General features: G+C 39.8%; 2 protein-coding genes across 5 annotated transcripts; both read left to right on the forward strand.

The window, feature by feature from the left end:
- Positions 1-1,111: 1,111 nt before the first annotated feature.
- LOC134206236 (zinc finger and SCAN domain-containing protein 21-like) lies at positions 1,112-20,940 on the forward strand. Of its 4 annotated transcripts, none has more exons than XR_009978253.1 (7): positions 1,112-1,267; positions 1,324-2,480; positions 2,616-2,856; positions 3,242-3,493; positions 3,599-3,849; positions 20,565-20,704; positions 20,765-20,940. XR_009978253.1 is itself a non-coding variant. In XM_062681928.1 (5 exons), the coding sequence occupies exons 1-5, from the start codon at positions 1,214-1,216 to the stop codon at positions 3,839-3,841; spliced, it is 1,944 nt and encodes a 647-aa protein (XP_062537912.1). In that variant the 5' UTR covers positions 1,112-1,213; the 3' UTR covers positions 3,842-3,883. The 4 variants fall into 4 exon arrangements, 2 of the variants coding, with proteins under 2 accessions (XP_062537912.1, XP_062537911.1); XR_009978252.1 differs by having other exon boundaries at positions 20,832-20,940; XM_062681928.1 differs by lacking the exons at positions 3,242-3,493; positions 20,565-20,704; positions 20,765-20,940 and adding an exon at positions 2,945-3,193 and having other exon boundaries at positions 3,599-3,883.
- A 1,630-nt stretch (positions 20,941-22,570) lies between these two features.
- Positions 22,571-23,723, forward strand: LOC134207158 (uncharacterized). Its single transcript, XM_062682880.1, has 2 exons — positions 22,571-22,979; positions 23,232-23,723. Exons 1-2 carry the CDS (start codon positions 22,571-22,573, stop codon positions 23,708-23,710), a joined length of 888 nt encoding a protein of 295 aa, XP_062538864.1. The 3' UTR covers positions 23,711-23,723.

Raw genomic sequence — 23,723 nt, forward strand, 5'->3', positions numbered from 1 at the left:
AAAGTTCATTTTCCGTTCATTATGCGACCCGCTCAAACGTCATAATTTCTTGGGGGAGTTCATTTTGCGTTAGTCTATAGGTAGGTGAAGGTTTCCGCTACCTGTTGATGGTGTTGGTCTGTGTGGGAGAGCTATCAGAATCGTCAAATCGTCGTTTGAATCTTTGTTTACAAAAGCAGATAAGTCGTTTTGAAAATTTTGTCTTGTTTTATTTTATACAAAAGAGGGATGTCGTAAAATCCCAATTAGTAACTAATCGATTACTATCGATTCTTATCGATTATTGAATCGATTAATCGCTGGATAGTAATCGATTCAAAATTGATCGATTATCACACCGATGAATCAATTATTAATCGAAGTATTCGATTAATTTGCGAAATCTCTTAGAGATATCGTAAAATCCCCAATTATCATTAAGTAACTAATCGATTACTCTCGGTTCTTGTCGATTATTGAATTGATTAATCGTTGGGTATACCAGAGGGTATACCCAAATGACTATTGTAATCGATTCAAAATTAGTCGATTATCACTACGATGAATCGATTAATCGAAGTAAACTATAAGGCATTTTATGAGACAGATCGAAACAGCTGTTTTTCTCGTGTTTATCTACTTTGACAATTAGTGGGAGCCCGTTTGTTTGGTAATTTCGCGCCGAACATTCCGATGGGTCCCATCATCAATTCTGCCTGTTTTACTTTTCGTCTACCAGGGTTTTAGAACATAGTTTTTCATATGATTCTTAAAATGTATCGTTAGATAATTCATACCATTGCATTCTAAGCATGAAATGCTGAAGAAAACACTAATGAAAAGTAAAACGTTACAAACATTATTTTGTGTTCGGACCTAACGGAATGTTCACGCAGAATCATACCAAAACAAAACATTAGAAGTAAATAAACGGGCCACCGCGAAACGTCTCATAAAATGCCTTATTAATTAGGCTTTCAGCGATCGTGTACGTACACGCACGTTTCACTCACACTTTTACTCGGTTTGTTTGCAACCACGAGCAGCTGTCACGGCAAAATCAAATGGGATTGTTTGCAACCACGAACCTGCGTTCGTGTTGGTGAGAAATGTCGGCGAGACCCTAATTAGCGACATCTCTACACACATCTGTCAAATAATAGCATCTGTTGCATCAACTGTAGAAGAATTCGCGCATTATTTTGTTCAATATTTTAAATATCTTTTATCGAGAATGACAAACTTTCAAAGGCAATGTATTACCGAGCATTTAAAAGCTGAAGAAAAAGTGAGAATTTACATTAATGTACTGTTTTCGATTATTCATTTTTTTTTTAATTTCAGGATGAGGGAGATGCTCTCCATGAATTCACTCCAGCGCGATTGCAGACCCTGCTGAAATACTTCCGCATCATTCCGGGTTTTCTGAAAAATCCTGCCAACTATCCACGCACCCTGAATCTCATAGCCAATGACCTGAACGAATCGACATTCCAAAAATCCGCCACCGAAATCCTACACGCCATCGAACACTGGAAGACTCGGGTTGGTCTGCTGACGGCAGATCCGTCGGAACCAGCTCGCCCAACGGACCGGGAACTGCAACGGTTGCTCATGGCCCTGGAAACCCGTCTGACACATTCCCAAATTACGCTAATATTGCAACACATGGAAGTGGTGGGCAGTGATGCGGATGGCCTTTGGGCTACTATTGCGGTGGAGATGCGCGCTTTGAAGCATCCGCCTCGTCCGGAAGTTTACTGGCGACGGGGATTTGAGGAGTGGTGCAGCAATGCGAGGGATCAATTTCGGGACGATCCGGAAGCGGTGACGGCATTGCAGCAGAGGTTCATTGATTTTGCCGGTGAGCAAGTTGAGCTGGCCGACAATGGAAGTGGGCCGGAAGTGGACGCCTTGGAGCTGGTGATGAACCACTGCCGGACTTGTTTAAAAATGCTCAGGGCAGCCGATCCGAAGGCGTACCTGTTTGAAGCGGCCGGGACAGAGACTACACTGGCCGATAAGATTAATGTTTGCTTTGGGACGGAGATGGGATTGGAGGAGCGATTGCCAAAGTACGTTTGCCGAAAATGTGTGGAAAAGGTGGAGGGGGCGTATGCGTTGAAAATGCAGATCGACCGTACCGGTGAGGAGTTGCAGAACTTGATTGGGGAGTATAGAAAGACGAATACCGTGGTTGAGGCAGATATGAAAAATGAGCATTGCGAAGAGATTGTCGCGCTAGAATTTTTGGAAGAGCATGCAGAGATGATGGAGGAAAAATATGTTGAACCTTTGGAGGAAGAAGTACCTGCAGAGGACAATATCTTGTATAATTGGGAAGAGGTGTATGATAATGAAATGATTGTTGGTCAAGAGGAGCACGAAGATGTGAGCGAGACGCATGAAGCTGAGTGTTCTGATGTAGTATTGGATGGCGAAGAGGATTATCTGGAAGCTGATGAGGAGGAAACATATGTCAATCAGGAATCGAAAAAGAGGTTAGTTACAATAGAATTTCTTATCTCCAGTTTAAATCCAGAGAGCTTCATTTGTTTTCTAAAAAATAATCAAAAATTCATTTGCAACTTCAGATAACTAACTTCGTACCAACATGCATTTCCCCCCTATTTTAGGAAACCTAAATCAAAGAAAAAAGCGCCACGCAAAAATCTAGCCGACTTGAACGACAAGTTCTATCCGTGCCCAGAATGTAAAGTTATCCTGCGAACGTACGAGCTTTGGAAGGCACATAGAGCTCGACATGTTGAAGAAAAACGGTATACCTGTAAGGTCTGCTCCAAGCAATTCCGTTCCTCTACGACTTTAAGAATTCATCAGCGAACACACACCAATGAACGCCCCTACGTTTGTGAGGTAGGTACCGCTGCTCGCCTTCCATAGTTTCCTTCTTCCTATGTGCCGTTGCGTGGAAACTAATAAGTGCCTTACGTCTATTCTTCAGATCTGTAGTAAAAGCTTTGTTCAAAGCACAAACCTAGTCTATCACATGAAAGTTCACAGAGACATTAGAAATTATCCTTGCGATCAGTGCGCGTATAAAGCTCGCAACAAAAACGATCTAAATCTTCACAAGCGCACCCACTCAGGGGCTCGTCCATATGTTTGTGTGCATTGTGAATGTCCATTCACCACTTCCAGCAACCTTAGCAAGCATATCAGGCGACGGCACATGGGCGAGAAGAAGTTCCAGGTCAGTAGAGGTTCTTAACAGTCAAATATTTTGGTTTTCTCTTACTAGGTGTGCAGTAAAGCTTTCCGAACATACAGCCAGCTAAAGGCTCACGGTTTCGTGCATAACCCGGCAGATCGTCCGGTGCAGTGCGAGTACTGTTCTTATCGGACGAGCACTAAATCGTCACTGTCTATTCATATGAAGTCGCACTTGAACGCTCGGCCTTATGTTTGCGCGTATTGCAAAACGGGATTCCGAACGTCCAGCAATATGCACAAACACGTTCGTAATATGCACGAAAGCAAGCGATCATTTGAGGTATCTTTTTTATGCTCAGTATGCGCCTGAATTGATGAAATTTCTTTTCATTTTGCTTTTTTCATTGAATCTGATTGGGATTTTTCCTCTATCTCTCCATAACAGTGCAAAGAATGTGAAAAGACATTCACTACCAAGGAAACGGCCCAGAAGCACATGGTGAGGCACACTGGCAAGAAACCGTATTCCTGTCCGGAGTGTTCTTCCACGTACGGGTGGTACAATGGACTGCAAAAGCACATGAAGTCCATGCATCCGGGGGTGTCGATCCCCACTGAGAAAACCATGATTGTGGCCTCACTGGCGGCAGCTGATGTGGATCAATCGCAGGAAGGAGTAGACGAATGAGATTGTAGGTAAGAGAATAAATAGATGCATGATTGACTGGTAGGTCAAACTTTTATTGTTTCTAGAACTTCCGATGTCATTTAAAAATCGGGTACAACGTGTATCTTTCCTCACCGAAAGTTGATACATTCTTCTCGCGATAATAAGACGCCAAGCCTTCTCTTGATTCAGTTGCGTCTTTTCAACGACTGATAGAATAGTCTACAACGTCGTTGATCGACGCTGGACACAATTATTCGTACGTGCACTGAGCAATCTCAAGGCTGCCCAATAGGGTGGCTCAAATTACTATGGGAAAAACTTTGTTCAATTTTTTTGATGGGCCGTCCTCTTATTCGGTTCTATTTGATGCCCTGATGCTCTGGACAAAATTTCAGCCAAATCGGTCAACGTTTGGGCGGTGCTAAACTCGTTGGAAGTTTAAATGCAGAAACATCCAAAAACAGTAAATTGCAGCTGGACTACAAAACTAACGATGAAGAACTATGATACTCATTCAGATCTTGGAGAATTTGTTGTGATCATAGTAGTTCAGTAATTCGCGTCGCTATGGACTTGTTATTAGTAGCTAAGGTTTCAATAAAAAATTTCATTCCATTGTAAGTGTTCAACCTAACAAGTTGTGTTAGTCTTTTGCTCTGCAATAGGTTATGGGCCCAGCAATTGGACCATGACCGGAGCCGTTTTGAAAAAGTTTAATTTAAAATAAAGAAACTCATCAAGAAACTTTATCAAATTGAAGTATTCGCAAACTGAAGCTGAGATGTCGCACCCTGACAACGAAGTCCAGCAGAATGGAAGGACCGCAGCTGAAGCAAGAAGCGTTCGTGTTGGCGGAGGTTCCATTGGATTGCCGGCAATCGAGAAGTTACGAGGTAGGGAGAATTATACGACATGGGCGTTTGCGATGCGGATGATTTTGATCCGTGAAGGATGCTGGGAAGCCGTGAATGCGGGAACCGTAGCAGCTCAAGCTGCAGTACCGGACGATTTGAAGCAACGTGCGCTGGCAACAATCTGTTTGAGTTTGGAGAGCTATAACTATAGCTTGGTGCTGGATGCGAGCGATGCACGAGGTGCGTGGAAGAAACTGGAAGCGGCATTCCAAGACAGCGGCCTGAACAGAAAAATTGGGTTGCTAAGAAAATTCACTTCGATACGTCTTGTCAACAGTCCAAGTGTCGAGGCCTACGTCGATGAGCTGATGAGTACGAGCCACAAGCTAGCGTCGGTAGGATTTAAAGTGGATGATTCCTGGTTGGCCGCAATGCTTCTGATGGGTTTGCCGGAAAATTATGAGCCTATGATAATGGGCCTCGAGGCGTCTGGCGTTGCACTAACGGCTGATGCAGTGAAATCCAAAATACTGCAAGATGTGAAGATCGAACGAGGCGCTATCAGTTGCAGCAAAGAAGAGGCGTTCTACAGCAAGCATGTACCAAAATCCGGTAAGTCAATGGCAACAAAGCATAAAGTCACCGAGAAAACGTGTTTCAACTGCAAAAAACCGGGACATTTCGCTGCAAAGTGCCAGGAGAAGCAGCCGCAAACGAAGCCAAACAAGCACAAAGGTCTTTGTTCAATTTTTGCCATGGGAAACGTGAACATCAGTGAATGGTATTTTGATTCCGGTGCCACTTGCCACATGGCACGGCCGGATCAAAAGTTCATTGGTGAAATGCGGATGGAACACAAGGTTGGAACAGCGAACAACACCAGTATGAAGGCTGTAGCAAAGGGTTCCGTTGTGCTAGATAGCAACGATGGTCGGATCGATATCAGTGAAGTTCTAAAAATCCCCGATCTAGCCACCAACTTATTATCAGTGAGTGCAATCTGCAAAAAGGGAAATACTGTCATTTTCTCTAAGGAGAAATGCGAAGTTTGGGATGATGATGGTGATCTGGTCGTCAGCGGTGTCGAAATAGATGGCTTATACAAAGTGAATCGTCCAGAAAAATCGTTTTTGGCCGGCAGCATAGAGCTTTGGCATCGACGTTTGGGACATCTTCATGAAGGCGGCCTAAAGAAGTTGAAAGATATTGCGAATGGAATCGATTTTCAGAACGGGTCTCTAGCTGATTGTATTGCTTGTCTGGAAGGTAAACATGTGAGGCGTTCGTTCTCAAGCAGCGAATCAAGAGCTGAAGAGCTTTTGGAGCTGGTACACTCCGACCTCTGCGGTCCAGTAGAGGTTCCATCGTTGGGAGGAAGCCGTTATTTTATTACGTTCCTAGACGATGCAAGCAGGCGGGTGATGGTTAAGTCATTCAAGGCCAAAGCAGAGAGACAAAGTGGTAAAAAGCTAAAAATCTTGCGTACAGACAACGGAACGGAATATGTGAACGCAGATTTTCGGAAGCTTCTGGAGTCGGAAGGAATTCGTCATCAAGTATCATGCCCGTACACGCCCGAGCAAAACGGAGCAGCAGAGCGGATGAACCGCACACTGGTGAAAAAGGCGCGGTGCATGCTGAACGATGCGAAGCTAGATAAGAAATTTTGGGCAGAAGCTATTTCAACCTCTGCCTATGTGGTGAATCGATGTCCTACACGTTCACTGAAAGACAAAACACCAGAAGAAGCGTGGACTGGAAAAAAGCCAAACCTGGAAAACCTCAAGATTTTTGGTTCTAGTGTAATGACCTTAATACCGAAAACTAAAAGGAAGAAGTTTGATGTTAAATCCGAAAAGGGAATCTTTGTTGGCTATTGTGAAGATACGAAAGGCCACCGAGTGTACAATCCTGTGAACGGTCGTTTCAATGTTAGCAGAGATGTCGTAGTGTTGAATGAAGGTATCGCTACGTGTGTAGAAGGGTGCCTAATCAAGCCGGTGGAGTTCATGGAGCTATGTTGGGAAGAATTCACTTATCCACTTCCTGGTGCTATCGAGCAAGAAGAAACTTTCAACCAAATGAGTGACAACCCTAATAATGCTGAGGTAGAGGAGGGAGCCGTCGGTTTTGATAGATCGATTAGTGAAGAAGAACCTTTTGAAGATGCCTGTGCCGATTTTGCGCTCCCACCGCAACTCAATAGACCAGCTGATGAAATGCAGCAAGAGTCAAGGCGCAGCGGTCGGGAGCGCCGTTGTCCAGGCAAGTATAAAGATTTTATTAGTTACGGTTCCTTTTCTGGTGGTATCCATTCTCCTCAGTTTCCCTCAAACAAGACCTACAATGACGAAATGGATGATCCGATAAGTTACGAAGAGGTTCTGCGGCGGCCCGACCGAGAATGTTGGATGGCTGCGATGCGAGAAGAAATCATGTCCCTGAGCGACAACAGCACTTGGACCATCGCTGATCTGCCCGAGGGGCGGAAAGCAATTCAGAACAAATGGGTGTTTCGTACAAAGAGAGGGCCTGACGGAAACATTGAGAGGTACAAGGCTCGCCTTTCTGTAAAGGGGTGCTCTCAACGACCTGGTCTGGACTATGACGAAGTGTATTCTCCGGTTGTGCGGTACGCAACCGTACGGTATTTGATGGCACTGGCGGTGCGTTACAACTTGGACATTGATCAAATGGACGCTATTACAGCATTCCTACAGAGCGAACTAGAGGACGAGGAAATATACATGCTCCAACCGGAGGGGTTCGTTGTGCCTAACGGAAAGGTGTGCAGGTTAAAGAAAGCTCTTTACGGTCTCAAGCAGTCCAGTCGAGTGTGGAATGCTCAGCTGGATGTAGTGCTGCAAGAGTTTGGACTGAAGAGGTCAAGCGTCGACCCCTGCTTGTATTGGTACATACGCGGAGGAAAAATTATGTTTGTAACCATCTACGTTGACGATTTTTTAATCTTTACAAACGACAGGAAGCTGAAAAAGAAGTTGAAAGCCCATCTTCAGAATCGTTTCCAAATGAAAGACCTTGGCGAGGCGCAACAATGCCTCGGTATCAGAATCACAAGAAGGCGTGAAGACGGCAAGCTTTGGTTGGATCAACAAGCCTACATAGAAGAAATCATTCATCGATTCGTCAGACCGCATCGTGCTTTCGTGCTGTGCGGTTCTTTCTCTCTTTGCGGAAGGAAGTTTTTAATACTACCCGAAGCTATTTTAATTTCAACGGTGCTTCTTAGCGCTTTTTGTACCCACTGATCCCGTTACGATCTTTGCAAGGACCCGTGCCTTCGTTTTACGTTGGACCCGTTTGCGGAAGTAAAATTCCGACAAGCGGTGGTAATCCTGCAGGGACACCGTTCTGGGAAAAAACCTCTTAGAAGGTCACGTCTCCACGCTCAGCAATGAGTATTAACAAAAACAAGAGGAAGGGGGAGTCTCTGAATTCTCCACTTCCTTCAAAGAAACAAGGTTTCAAGACCGTCCTGCCCAAGCGCGGAAAAAATAGAAGGAAGCTGGAGAATTCAGATATTCCTTCTAACTCTAATATCGGAATTAATTCTTCTCCAATCGAACTGAGCAATCAGTTCGATTTGATTAATGATGAAATTGAGCAAATCGAATCTACCTCTAGCCCAGGTGATTCGATTCATGCGAAAAAGCAAAGGATTCCGCCAATTGTGGTATCTGTTGCCGAGTTTTCTGGCTTTCGGAATGAAATCTTGAGTAACCTTCAGGGGATCAAGGTTTCATTTCAGATTGCTAGGAAGGGTGACTGCCGCGTTTTGCCGGGATCCTTTGACGATCGCAAACGTCTTCTTCACTATTTAACTGAGAAGCGCCATAAATTCTTCACATACGACGACAAAACTGAGCGATTGTTCAAAGTCGTCTTGAAAGGTCTCCCAGTGATGACAAATCACTGGATGAGATTAAAATTGAAATTTCTCAATTACTTGGATTTTCACCAGTCCAAGTAATTAAGATGAAAAAGAAATCCCATTCTGGTACTTCCCAGAGGGGCATTTCTCAAGAATTTTATTTAGTTCATTTTAACAAAAGTGAACTAAATAATATGAAAAGTTTGGAAAAGGCCTGTATTATGTCTCATGTCCGTGTTACATGGGAACATTTCCGCAGGCCTGGGGGAAATTTCCAAAACCCTACCCAGTGCCGTAAGTGCCAAAAGTGGGGTCATGGAACCAAACATTGTCACATGGATGCTAAATGCATGATTTGTGGTGGAACCTCTCACGCCAAGGACGCATGTCCTGTGAGAGAAGATTCCAATAAATTTAAGTGCGCAAACTGTGGGGCCAATCCAATTTCTGGGAATGCCCTTCACGCAAAAAAGTTTTGAATTCCCGTGCAAAATTGATGACGGGAAATTCCAATCGGATGGGATCCGATTCGACGGGTAGAAATTTTTCAAACGCTCAAATTTCGAAACCGGTTACCGGTCGAGCAATTCATACCCACCACAATTCACAAACAAATTTTGCCGCTCGTCAACGGGTAGCAAGCACTTCAGTAAATTCCAATTTTTCGAATGTACCTACGTATGCAAACATCGCTGCTGGTAGACAAAATTTCTCTTCTCAAAATGAGGTTTATACCCATGTCCCAACGGAAAATAACGGTCATGTTGCCGATTCAGGTAGCATGACTGCTTCCGATTTTGATTTTTAACTGAACAATTGCATCACATGATTGATGCAATGTTCAAAGCAAATACCATTCCTGAAGCTGTTCAGGTTGGTATAAAGTACACACAAAAAATTGTTATCGGACTCCGTTTCAATGGATCCAAATAATTGTGTGAAAGTTCTAAATTGGAATGCCCGCTCTCTAAAGGGTAAGGAAGATGAATTATTCAACTTCCTTTCAGTTCATAATGTGCATATTGCCATTATAACTGAAACGTATTTAAAACCAGGACTCTCCATTAAAAGAGATCCAAACTATTTTATCTACAGAAATGATCGTCTTGACAGCGCCTGTGGTGGGGTCGCCATTGTCATCAATAGACGTATCAAACATAAATTATTTTCTTCGTTTGAAACCAAAGTTTTTGAAACCTTGGGAGTTTCTGTTGAAACAAATTTTGGACAATTTTCCTTCATTGCAGCCTACTTGCCTTTTCAATGCAATGGGCAGCAAAAGAATTTGTTGAAAGCTGATCTTCAAATTCTGACTCGCAACAAATCAAAATTCTTCGTAATTGGTGACTTCAATGCCAAACACCGTTCATGGAATAATGCTCAAAGCAATTCCAATGGTAAAATTTTATTTGAAGATTGTTCTGCGGGATATTATACTATTCAATATCCCAATGGACCAACTTGTTTTTCTTCCAGTCGAAATCCTTCTACAATTGATTTAGTTTTAACGGATTCAAGTCAGCTGTGTGGCCAATTGGTAACTCATGCTGACTTTGACTCTGATCACCTTCCTGTGACATTTGAAATCTCACAAGAAGCCATTTATAATCCAATCAGCTCTACTTTTAATTATCATAGAGCTGATTGGGATTCTCTCAAAACGTATATCGATAGGAATTTTGATGTTGATATTCCTCTCGATACCAAAAGTGATATTGATAATGCTCTCGTATCTTTGACAAATTTAATTGTCGAAGCCAGAGGCATTGCAATTCCGAAATGTGAAGTTAAATTCAACTCCATTATTATTGACGACGATCTTCAGCTACTGATCCGTCTTAAAAATGTGAGAAGAAGGCAATACCAAAGAACTCGCGATCCCGCGTTGAAAGTTATTTGGCGAGATTTGCAAAATGAAATTAAAAACGTTTCGCTATTCTGAGAAATACCAACTTTGAGAATAATGTCTCGAAGTTGGATCCCAGTTCGAAACCCTTTGGAAATTAACAAAAATTCTTAAAAAACCTCAAAAGCCAATTCCAGCGCTTAAAGAGGGAAATAAAATTTTATTAACAAATGGCGAAAAGGCTCAAAAACTTGCTCAGCAGTTCGAGAGTGCCCATAATTTTAGTCTAGGTCCCACTAGTCCAATTGAGGATCAGGTTACACGGAGCTTCGAAGACATTCTCAATCAAGAGAATGTTTTTGACCCTTCGTTGGGAACCAATTTGGATGAAGTGAGATCTATTACTAGAAAATTTAAAAATATGAAAGCCCAGGTGATGATGGTATTTTCTACATACTTATCAAAAACTTCCTGAGAGCTCTTTATCCTTTTTGGTTAATTTATTTAACAAATGTTTTCAATTGGCATACTTTCCAGATAAATGGAAAAACGCCAAAGTTGTTCCAATTTTGAAGCCGGACAAAAATCCAGCTGAGGCTTCTAGTTATCGCCCAATCAGTTTGCTTTCTTCAATAAGCAAACTGTTTGAAAAGATTATTTTAAATAGAATGATGGTTCATATTAATGACAATTCTATTTTTGCTGATGAGCAATTTGGTTTTCGCCATGGGCATTCAACCACTCATCAGTTATTAAGAGTTACGAACTTAATTCGGCTCAACAAATCTGAAGGATATTCGACTGGAGTTGCTCTTCTTGATATAGAGAAAGCATTTGACAGTGTTTGGCATGAAGGTTTGATTGTAAAATTGATGAATTTTAATTTTCCATTATTAAACTGATCCAAAATTATTTATCAGATCGCTCACTGCAGGTAAACTATCAGAATTCTAAATCTGATAGATTACCTGTTAGAGCTGGTGTTCCCCAAGGCAGCATACTGGGGCCCATTTTGTACAACATTTTTACTTCTGACTTACCTGATTTACCACCAGGGTGTCAAAAATCTTTGTTTGCAGATGACACAGGTCTCTCAGCCAAAGGGCGTAGCCTTCGTGTCATTTGTAGTAGATTGCAAAAAAGTTTGGATATTTTCTCCACTTACTTGCAAAAATGGAAAATTTCCCCGAATGCTTCCAAAACTCAGCTTATAATTTTCCCACATAAGCCGAGAGCTTCTTATTTGAAACCTTCTAGCAGACATATTGTCACTATGAATGGGGTTCCAATTAATTGGTCTAGCGGAGCTAAATATTTAGGACTTCTGCTAGATCAAAAATTAACTTTTAAAAATCACATTGAAGGCCTTCAAGCCAAATGTAACAAATATATTAAGTGCCTATATCCACTTATAAACAGAAAATCAAAACTTTGTCTTAAGAACAAACTTTTGATTTACAAACAAATTTTTAGACCTGCCATGTTGTATGCTGTGCCAATATGGGCTAGTTGCTGCAATACCAGAAAGAAGGCACTCCAGAGGATTCAAAATAAAATTTTGAAAATGATTCTGAAGTTGCCTCCGTGGTATAGTACCAATGAACTTCATAGAATTTCTAATATTGAGACATTGCAACAAATGTCCAACAAAATAATTTCCAATTTTAGACAAAAATCGTTGCAATCTTCTATTCCAACGATTAACTCCTTGTACCCTTAGTATAAAATAGGTTAAGTTTAGTTTAAGTTGAAAACATTGTAATTCCTACATGGTTCAATTCAACCAGAGGAAAAAATTCTAACTGCCAGAGGCAATTGAAATGTATTAATAATAACTAAAAGCGTAACATAGCAAATAAGGATGATAGTGTTAAGAAAACACGGAACACCTAGTCTAAGAGATGAATGTATGTATTAGATAATTAGCAAATAAAATTAGTTAAAAAAAAAAAAAAAAAAAAATTCATCGATTCGGTTTGGCCGATGCCCATCCAGTGGCAACACCAGCAGATCCAAGCAACAAATTGAATAGATCGATGGAACCGAAGACAAAATCTGAAACGGAAGAAATGAAGTTAATTCCATATAAAGAAGCAGTCGGCTGCTTATCGTTTGCAGCTCAAGTTACCCGGCCCGATATCGCATTCGCAGTGAACGTTGTGAGCCAGTACAGTGCCAACCCCGGACGTCCTCACTGGGATGCGGTGAAACGGATAATACGTTATCTAAAAGGCACTACAGTCAAACCTCCATGAGTCGATGTTCTATGACTCGATATCGACTCATGGAAGCAAATTATCCCATATTAAAAAATATTTTCTGGGTTACTGTGATGGCCCCTTCAAACAGATTTCCAAAGATTTCCTAATCCACATGTCGATATTTCCATGAGTCGATGGTCCCTTCAATATCGACTCATGGAGGTTTGACTGTATCGCAAAAAAACTCGAATATTCGGAAAGCGGTCCAGCGGAAATAATTGGTTACAGCGATGCCGATTGGGGAGGAGATATGGACGACCGGAAATTTACAACTGGTTATGTTTTCATGATGCAAGGAGGGGCAATCTCATGGAACGTCAAGAAGCAGCCTACAGTAGCTCTCTCATCCTGCGAAGCGGAATACATGGCCATGTCTCGCACTATTCAGGAGGCCATGTGGTGGAAAAATCTTCAATCGCAGTTCTTCGATGTTCAGTCTATTTCCGTACACTGCGATAATCAATCGGCAATCAGCATAGCAAACAATGGATCGTACAACCCTCGAACAAAGCACATCAGCATACGATACCATTTCGTGCATGACAGTCTGCAACAAGGCGTCGTGAAGCTAAACTACATATCAACAACGGAACAGCCCGCCGATGGTTTCACCAAACCGATAACCATACAGAAGCAGCAGGAATTTCGGAAGATGATAGGCGTCGCGGATTAGGGAGGAGTGTTGTGATCATAGTAGTTCAGTAATTCGCGTCGCTATGGACTTGTTATTAGTAGCTAAGGTTTCAATAAAAAAAAATTCATTCCATTGTAAGTGTTCAACCTAACAAGTTGTGTTAGTCTTTTGCTCTGCAATAGAATTTAATACAGAATGTTATGCAGAAAACCGCGAGAAGATTCGAGTTTTCCCGGCTAAGTTATTAGCATTTCTCTGCAGTGGGGTACGAGCAAATTTCGTTTCTTTTACCTTTGAAAACAAATAAATTCACCCCTACAACACTCCAGTAAAATGCTAATATCTTTGCCTAATAAACTCTAATCTTCTCGCGGTTTTCAGCATAACATTCTGTATTTTATTTTACAAGAACTGAATGAGTATCATGGTTCTTGATCGTAAATTGTGCCGTCCAACTGCAAATCACTGTTTTTGGATGTTTCTGCATACATTTTTCCATATAAACTTCCAACGAGTTTAGCACTGCCCAAACGTTGACCGAATTGGCTGAAATTTTGTCCAGAGCATCAGGCATCAAATAGAACCGAATAAGAGGGCGGCCCATTAAAAAATTTGAGAAAGTGTTTTTTGAGCCACCCTATTGCCCAATCTTTTTTAGTAACCCTCCGCTCTCTCCCACACCTACCTACATATGATGGTCTGTGTTGTCCGGAGCAAAACCGAATGTAATGTCTTATGCCAGGTTATGCCGTTATCGGGCCGTCAGTCGCCAGTCTCCCTGCACGTCGGCTGCACACGCATCTTCTTCGATTGCACACAGCCACTGAGTGCGGGTCCACCCGGAAGCCGACGCCCTTTTCTAGGTTCTCTGCCAAACATGACTATTAAAATCGTTGATAGCCAGCTCCTTATAACAGCACCAACTCCTCAACTAGCCTGAACTGAGGAACAAGACTCGATGAACGACACACTCACTTCTATCGAGATACCGAAAGGGCCTACCCCGCCCATAGCAACTCCGTCACCAACTTCGAACCCACCCCTCAGTCCTTGACCAACGCTGACTCCCAGGATAGTTCTCGGATCTCGCTTAACCCTGCCTTCCACTCACCACTTCTCATCAAGGAGACAGTGAGTTCAGGCGAGGTTACGCCGAAACGATCGGAATTCTCAGCACCCGATGGCAATCTGCAAAATATTTTGAGAAATTCTTTCAATAAATACTGCTTTAACCCGTTTTTGGATATCTTTGGAATTTGGATTTTTGTAGTAAACCTTATCCCCTGTTGTCAAACTAGCAAAATTATCTTTGGAAATTGAGTAGTGGCAAAAATTATCCTCTTTTTGATTGTTATTTGGTAATATGTACTTTTCTTTCTTCTATTGATGCGTATTTATATATTTTTCTTGGGAGGAAGCCCATATGGCATAATGCCATTTGGCATAATGCCGTTTGGCATAAGAACGTTTGGCATAATGCCATTTGGCATAACGATTTAAATGTCTAAAGGCCATTTGGCATGAAGACCATTTGGCATAATTTGTTGGGTACCTCGAGGCCATTTGGCATAACGACCGTTTGGCATAATTACCATTTGGCATAATCCTCGAAACATGAATTAAATACAACGGACCGTTTAGCAAAACTACCATTTGGCACAAAAAAGGTTAATCGTAGGTATATATCGACATTGTTGTTTCATAAGGGCAAAAGTCGCTAACGTAAACATTGACTTCTTCTGCTGTTTTCAGGTAGAATAAAGACTTCTGGCGATATTTTCCACTTCTGTTTGATAGACGGCGCGGAGCGCCACCAGTTCCAAGTGGTTGTTACCTGGGAGCGGTCCTAGTTGTTGAGAAATTTGCAGGAAAAGGCATTGTTTACGATTGCGAGTATGCATTTGCCTGGGATGAAGCAAAAAAGAAGATGACTCCTTCTTTAAAAGTAAGCATTTGCCCAGGATGAAGCAAAAGAATAGATGACTCCTTTGTATTTACCCGGAATAAGGCAAAAGAGTAAATGATTCATTTTGAAAAATACACATTGGCCCGGGATGAAGCAAAAGAGTAGATGATTTCTTCTTTAAAAGTACGCATTTGCCCGGAATAATGCGAAAGAGTAGATGACTCCTTCTTTAAAAGTATGCATTTGCCCGGGATGAAGCAAAAAAAAGATGACTCCTTCTTTAAAAGTACGCATTTGCCCGAAATAAGGCAAATAAGTAGATGACTATGTTTTTAAAAGTACTCTTTTGCCCGGAATAATGCAAAAAAGTAGATGACTCCTTCTTTAAAAGTACGCATTTGCCCGGAATGAGGCATAAGAGTAGATGACTCCTTTTTTAAAAGTACGCATTTGTCCAGGATGAACCCAAAGGGTAGATGACTCCTTCTTTAAAAGTACGCATTTACCCGAAATAAGGCAAAAGACTTTAATAATTGTCACACACACACTTTCACTCCAACACTGCTCACAACATGCCGTAGAAACAAAAAATACTGCGCCGCACTTTGTACATTTTTCAAGTGAACAAAGATCATGGGAAAAGAACACGGTCGAACATTTTAAACGTGGAAATGTGAAAACTGTCAAAGCATTATTTGGTCTACTCAGCTCCATTGTATAGGACTTACGTAGGACTTACGTCTTTCTTTACTATACTGGGTGTCAATTAGATTTTTGGAAATCGAGAGCGTTACGCTGGAAGGGAAGATTTTGAACGCTACTAGTGCCTTTATCTCGGACACTCGGACTCGGACACTCTCCACCATTTTGTCTATTTCATTGAAACTTAAGATTATTAACGATAAGCTATTGAAAATTTCAATTCTTGCCAAAGCCAGTAAAAATTTCATATGTAACCAATCCCGTGCATTCCTAACACGGACATCAGAATTCGGTATGTCACGGGGCTTCGGGTCTACCGGAAGATTTTCTTTGTGTATAAAAGAAGCAGTGCCTGCCGTGTGCGAGTCATTACAATTTGTGACAGCAGCGCGTACTGACGTGCTTTTTGCTCGCGCATTTTTCGTTTCGTTCGTTCGTTCGCTTTTTACCTACACAACGACAGCATGCAGTCACCAGCGGTAGAACTGCCGGTAGGTCTGCGAATATGCATGAAAGAAGTGGGCGCATTTTTTTGTCATTCTGGTGTCGGTTGCGATGGATGCAATCGCCCATCGCATTACTCGGAGTTAACGACTAGAGGCCGATGATGGCTGAGGCAGCGAGGGCACCGGTGGTGGATGAAGAAGAATAAAATTAGAGAGATTTGGTCTGCTCATCCAGGTGATTGGTTCCATAATCCACATGATCCCGGGATGGGTACGAGTCATGTCATATGACTGACCATATGTTAAGTCACAGAGAAACAGACGTCTCACTCGACCTATGTTCCATCGTTCACCTTTTTAACGGTAGATTCATTTTTTTTGTAGGTGGTCAATCGGCCACGGATGGCGCTTCGATCGATTTTGCTTGTGTTTGACGTTTGCGCACTACCGCCATCTGGTTTCCGCTTGACCATCCACAGTGAATTTAGCTTTGGGCGATAATGTTTCCGTGACGATGATTTTGATTGCATTTTGTTCTAAGTGAGACGTCTGTTTCTCTGTGGTTAAGTTGTGCTTGGTACTAAACGACACGTACATTAAATAGGCTGACCAGATCATTTCGGTGAAAAAACGGGACAAACGCACTTGCAAACGGGCCATGTCAAAAAACCTTGTGTCAAAATACAAGAGCTGTGGAAATTTCATAATTTATGGGCTTTATTTTCATTTTACGTGTGAGTTAGAAAAACATTTTAAAGTGAATCATTCGCCACATTCGCCTTTCTATTGTTTTGAGTTAGATGTGGCAAAATACTGAACTACAAATACTTAACTCTTCAAAGGGGCGTGGACAAAAACACAAAGGAGCAAAAAATAATGCATTTAAAAAAATTGAAAAATTCTGGAATTTTGAAATATTATTTTAATTCACTTTTAAACATGCATTAAGGATTTTATTACTGACCAATATCAAAAACTTTTCCAATTCTAAAAAATTGAATATAAAAAAATGTCAAAGTACCCTGCCTAAAGCCAGTCTGGGCATTAGAGTGAAAATATAAAATAATTTTATGAAAAAAATGTCAAAAGACAAAAGCGAAAAGAGTAATAGGGGGACTTAATCATTTCCCAAACTAAAACCCTTTTTCATAAATATAAGTGATAGAAAATCTGCGGAAAGATAATCATGGAAAGAACATTAATAAACTGTAATTGTAATTATTTCCATATTTCGCATGTGAATAAATGTCAAACCTAATCAATTCACAGTTCTATTAGATCGAAATTTATTCAAATGACGTTAAAAGTAGCTTCACACCTCGGGAATCTTGTTCATTGATGTTGTTCCCATGTGCTTCCAAAAAGACGGAACTCATGCAATTTTCGTCACGAAAAGTAAAAAACAAATCCTGCCTAATTTATAGGCTGGTTTACGGCTCGGAGTCTCGGAGATTTCCGCCGGATTGTATTTCAAATCGGGCCTAAATTAAACCCGCCCACACATAAGGAAGCGAAATTTTCAGACAAGCGCCTGATCTGTGAACTAGCCTGAAAGTATGTGAGGACTGAAATCTGAACAAATTTCCCCTCGATTAGAAACTGGCTTGAACTCGGTTTTGTTCAGCTGATGAGTAGCCATCGAGCAAGTAAGTGCAGTGCGTGTTTTAGTCGTCGGGAAAATAATAAAATATCCATCTTCTGTTCGGTGACTAATGCGCATGTATTGTCAGGTCGAATCAAGCGCGATCTTCGATAGTTTGCAGTAGTCATCGAGCAAGCGTTGGGCAGTGCGTATTTTAGTCGTCCCGAAGTAGTTAAGATATCGAATCAGTCTTCGGGAAAATACGTAAGACACGCGTTGATTTTCCGTTTTTGTATCATCATGAATAATTAGTCGCTTACCAAGGCGATTTCCAATATATTTCCATCCCAACTAATATACTATTCCTTTCCAGCGCTCATGGAGATGCAGAGGGTTCCTCGATCTTATAATTAGAATGTCTGTCCCTGCGCTTCATTTTACTGACGCTGAGGTGATACCCTGATTACCAGGATATACAGACATGCCTACCAAGTTACCGTTTCCGTTCAATCCGCTGATGAAATTGGCCAAATTTTAATGCCTTCGGAATAAGCAGAAAAAATTATTGAAATGAAACTGTATGAAAAACATCTCCCGTTTCACCTGTTGTCATTAGCTGTTTAAGAAAATTCGATCCATGCAAAATACATAACGGCATAGCTAGCATTCTTTTAAGGTGATTATAGAATGAAGCCCGTGGTTAATTTCAAATTCACCACACGTTTATCTACATACATTTTCAAACGTCCAAATCTGGCGTAATAGTTTTCGTACAGTGCTGAAACTCAAATTATGATTGTTCAGCATAACTAACCAAACGATCTACCATTATTTCATTTTTTCAACTGTCATCCACCCACATCTTACACAATCATTTACCAACCATGCCCAATATGTACATATCTATCGCTTCTGATTCTTAGCGGAAGGCACCTGTATTCCTTTTTCTGAACATAGGGCCATTTCTTCCCCTAATAGTACTACACATTTTTTTCCATTATCATCTTATACTGCAAAGAAGGAGTTCTGTTCAACGACCTTTTTTTCAAATCAATACAGCGAGAGATTTAGATTTAGTCTTAAAAAGTTTTTGAACTACAGTATGTTAAACAATGTATATATCTTACGATAAACGCACGGGAAAATGCGTTTCCACCCAAGATATGAGCGGAATTGGTGGTTTAATGAATTAAACTAAATGCGGGCTGAATTCAAAATCTATTATATATATTTTGAATCCGGAAGTTTGATTATGATAGCTTTATCCATTTGATAAACGGTAGCATAACCAGGCGGGGCTTACTGTTAGTGATAGTGACCTCGGAGTGGACATGAAATACCAGGCACTCTGAAATGGGTCACTGGAGCTGCAGTAGAGCTAGCACTTTCTAACTCCCGGATTAAATCTGACTGTTCAAACAGACAGCTTTCTTCCATAACATCACTACCAGACAGTGGGGGTTAGTTTGTACGCACACACACAGTGCTGAAACTCAAATTATGATTGTTCAGCATAACTAACCAAACGATCTACCATTATTTCAGCCGCATACGCGTTATGGTTCTTTCATCTCGTGCTCTTGAAATTTTTTTTGGAAAAGCACGTGGTTTACAAAATGGCCGATTTCTGGCTTTATTGTATAATCACCTTAAAAGCAACACTTACACTGAAAATAATCTACACGCTTGAATAATGTTCTTTTAAACGTGAATCTAACGTGTTTTATCACTGTGAATTTTCACTAGTGATACACGTTATACTTTAAGGAAATGAATTTGAATCTACACCACTAGTTATCACTGCGGAATTTAACGTGTTAAAAACATCGATCTAGTTGACAATCGATTTGAGAAATTCACATCATGGCGCCTGCCAGAAGTTTAGTTCAAACAAAATTTAAGTTTTATAAATCTGATATAATATATTCTATTGGTATAAGGTAAGTTTAAGTTTCCGTTCGTAGTTTTGGAAAATATGTTGAATAATAATTTACTTCACAGGTCAGCATGTATTCAGACATATACCAGATCTATTTGAATCCCCTGTGACCAGCAACATCGAGTCAACGTTGAATAATTATCCGGCAAAACCTCGATCGTAATGCGGTGAGACGGCCACGGAAAGGGTATGTTTGGCCAGCTAATTTAAAATTTCCATCAAACTCCTGCCGCTGCCACTTTTTCGCTGCATTACATTACATCATGAGAGCTATACTGTTTACAACTGTCGGTGTGTAGAAAAAAAATTGTTCCATGAGATGGTCAATAAATGTTTCGTACAATATATTACATGCAGTGTTTTATTAATGTTTATCTACGATTTGCTTCATGTTAAGATTAAATCCTGAAACCCTTTCTTTCATTTCATCAACGAGAGCAATCCATATAAATTTAACGTGTTTCGCATTTCAATTCATGTTGTTTTCCAATAAAATCACGCGTTGCCTTTTTTGACATATGCGACTGGAAATACACGTTACATCCTTATACTTTTCAATAAGTGCAGATTCATGTGTGAAACCAGTAGTATGAATGTTTATATTATTTTCAGTGTATATCATAACATGTCACACTCTTTTTATGGGTTTTTAGTCCACTTTATTTTTATTTGGTTTTAGATTCCTATTAAATTTGTTTGAATAACATTTTGGAGCTCCTTTGATGAATCAATGAAAAAACGGGACTAATTGAGGATTTTCTAGATTACGACGGGACAGCACAATAAGGCCTAAAAAACGGGACTGTCCCGTTAAATACGGTACGTATGGTCAGCCTAACATTAAAACATGGTTATACTATAACAGTTCTGATTCCCCAGCAAAAAAATCAACTACACTGATGAAAATGAAAATTTGATTAAAATAATTACTTTCATTTATTTGCAGAAGGTATTAGCAATTAAAAATACAAAATCACCAATAGTGTTAATATTAATTTTAGATTAGAAAATTTCGCTGTATTACATGTAAATGTTTTAAAAAAGTTCGCAAAAAGTAATTTCCAGAAGATATTTAAATAAACTATCTCATTCTTTGTTTTTCATTTTCTGAGAAATTATATTATTAAACTTGACGTAGACTCGGAGTTCGGAATCAAAACATAAAATAATTTTTCGTTGATGTATTAGCAGTACATACCTCCTCTATTTTAATAGGGTTACTGCTCCTTGACTTGTTTCTTATTGTTGTGATTTTTTCATTAGTAAGCACGCATGGTAGCTAATAGAAGCAACGAAATTGGTGCTGCATTTCTTTGTTTGGAAAACGGGACAGTTCCAATAAAACAGCACATTTTGCCCAAGCCTAAAAATTTTATAAATCAAAATTTTTAAACTTTAAATACTATCATCAATAAGAAATCTAAAAATGCCCTACATTTGCTTGAGTAAATAAGGGCTTAATAGTTAGAAACTAAGCAATTCTAATAATGTATTTAATTATTAGTTTTATTTCCAGAAGTTTTGAATAAACAAATTGCTAATACTTGTACACAGCATGGAAGTTGTCATTTCCAATATCAATACTAATAATCAAACTCCAAAGTTAGAAGTTAAATGTAAATACGTTACGTTTATACAAGTCCTACGTCTACTCGCGGTTATGTTGAAAACATTACCCATCGCTCGTTTTTTTAAATTTTTTTATTAGGGTGACCATGTTTGATATAGGGTTACCAGAAAAATCGCTATTTTTCGAATTTTTTTATTTTTAAAAAATCATAACTTTTGAACCACTGGATCGATTTGCAATATTTTTTTATGGATAGAAAGCTTATTACTTCTAGTTCTTACTAAAAATTTTGGTTTGGTGTATTGGTGTACTCAAATTTGCTAAAATGGTCAAAATATTTTTTTTTTGAGATTTTTTAAATGTTGGACCACAACGACTATATATTTTTATATTTTTTTTATGAAAATTCAAATATTTTTACATAACATATCAAAAAATTAGAAATGTTCATCGAGCCGTTTTTGAGTTACATTTTTTTGAAAATTTCAAGTTTTCTGCCCATACACATATGGAATGAACGTTATTCTCCACTATTTCAAATAGCTCAAATTAAATCAAAAGTATGAAAATGTTATTCAAGAGTGTTTGTTTGGTCTCGTTTATTAGAAGAATTTACGAATCGCAATAGTTGAAAAAAAAAAGATATTTTAGTTACCAGATAAAGATTGTCGCTGTCGTCGCTGTCTGGAACATCTTTTTTTCTGGCGAGGATAGGGGAGCTAAATGTCAAACAAAGGGAACCGAAGCGACAATCTTTATCTAGTAACTAAAATATCTTTTGTTGAAAATAATTCAATCGGAATAGTCTGGTGTTGTTATTGATGACTTCATTCTCCAAAATCGGCAAAGCAATATGTCGTTTTTCAAAAAGGTTGGTTTTCAGCGATCCATACAATAGGTTACCTGCTTTGTTTATATGTTTTCAATATTTTTGATGCAGGTAATTCATTGTATTTTCTTTTTTGATTATGATTCATCTGTCTCCTTTTCCTTGTTCACTCTACCTAAATGATACCCAAAGGGACTTTTTAAAGTGGTCTATAAGATAAAGTATATGTCAGTCAAGAAAATCAGTGAAATTGTCCAGTTGCCTTACTGAAGAAACGTTTAATACAATGAAGCACGAGTGCTCAAATTGCCATGTTTGGAGTAATTGTTACAGGAAACTTACTCCTAAACTGTATTATCATGCAGCGGAAAGGAGAATAAAATTGGATAAAAGCTGTTCCTACATTTGTAATACCTGCTATTGCCGACTTTATCGCTTTATCAAGAAAGGAAACGAGCCAGCAGCTCCAAGTGCAGTTAATATAGAATGTGAAAATCAAGAACTCACCGTTTCTGAACCATCGAAACTTGATGATCTCGCCGTTGCCGGACCATCAGGCACCAATAATTTCGCCGTGGCGGGACCATCTAGAGTGAACAATTTCCCCGCACCAGCAAACATCAATAATGGTGGTTTCGAAATAATCGATCCCAATGCCGTTGGATCATCGGAAATTGACGCTGTTCCTAGTGTTGGTAAGTAGAATAATCTCTTCTTTTTGTTCATTCAGACATCATGATTTGCTACGTTATGCTAGTTGTACTCGATTATTCAGAAAATTGAAAAAACATCAGTTCCGTATAATCTTACCTAATCTGACCTAGTAGCTCAATTTGTAGAGCAGTTGCCCATCATGCAACAAAATAGAATAATCGAATACAATATGTATTACATTATATGAAGAAACATGCTCCTAACTAATAGTTATTTTTCCATCTTGTTTTCAGAATCTTTGTTTTCTTTGGAATCAACGAGTGCTGAATCAATTGGTAGCGCTGGTGCCCAGAAACCCGGAGACGGCCAGGAAATTCTTCAACAAATGAAGGCAAAATTTGATGAAATATCTGACAGAAACGATCGATATAGGATTCTAACTTCCCTTCCCAAATCCTGGACTGCATACAAAATGATGCAAGAATTCGGTGTTTCGCAACGAACTGCTCAACGTGCAAAGAAATTACAGATTGAAAAAGGTTTTATGAGCACACCGGAGACCAGAGTAAATATGTTGTCTTTGAGCGATGATACTCTAACTGTAGTTAGGGACTTTTATAATAGTGACGAGATGAGCAGAGCATGTCCTGGGAAAAGGGATTTCGTTATTGAAAATATGGCAGGAGAAAAAGTGCATGTACAGCGCAGGTTACTTTTATGTAACCTTCGTGAAATTTATTCAATTTTCAAAGAGCAATATTTTACTTTTTAAATTGGATTTTCAA

The sequence above is a fragment of the Armigeres subalbatus genome, chromosome 1, assembly GCF_024139115.2.
Source record: "Armigeres subalbatus isolate Guangzhou_Male chromosome 1, GZ_Asu_2, whole genome shotgun sequence".
In the NCBI taxonomy this organism is placed as follows: domain Eukaryota; kingdom Metazoa; phylum Arthropoda; class Insecta; order Diptera; family Culicidae; genus Armigeres; species Armigeres subalbatus.

Bases quoted from the DNA above. Each gene is read 5' to 3' on its own strand.
- LOC134206236 (XM_062681927.1), top strand. From the start codon at position 1,214: ATGACAAACTTTCAAAGGCAATGTATTACCGAGCATTTAAAAGCTGAA. The intron at 1,268-1,323 runs GTGAGAATTTAC...TTTTAATTTCAG, and splicing joins ATTTAAAAGCTGAAGAAAAA to GATGAGGGAGATGCTCTCCA. The intron at 2,857-3,241 runs GTAGGTACCGCT...TTCTCTTACTAG, and splicing joins AACGCCCCTACGTTTGTGAG to GTGTGCAGTAAAGCTTTCCG.
- LOC134207158 (XM_062682880.1), top strand. From the start codon at position 22,571: ATGAAGCACGAGTGCTCAAATTGCCATGTTTGGAGTAATTGTTACAGG. The intron at 22,980-23,231 runs GTAAGTAGAATA...TCTTGTTTTCAG, and splicing joins TGACGCTGTTCCTAGTGTTG to AATCTTTGTTTTCTTTGGAA.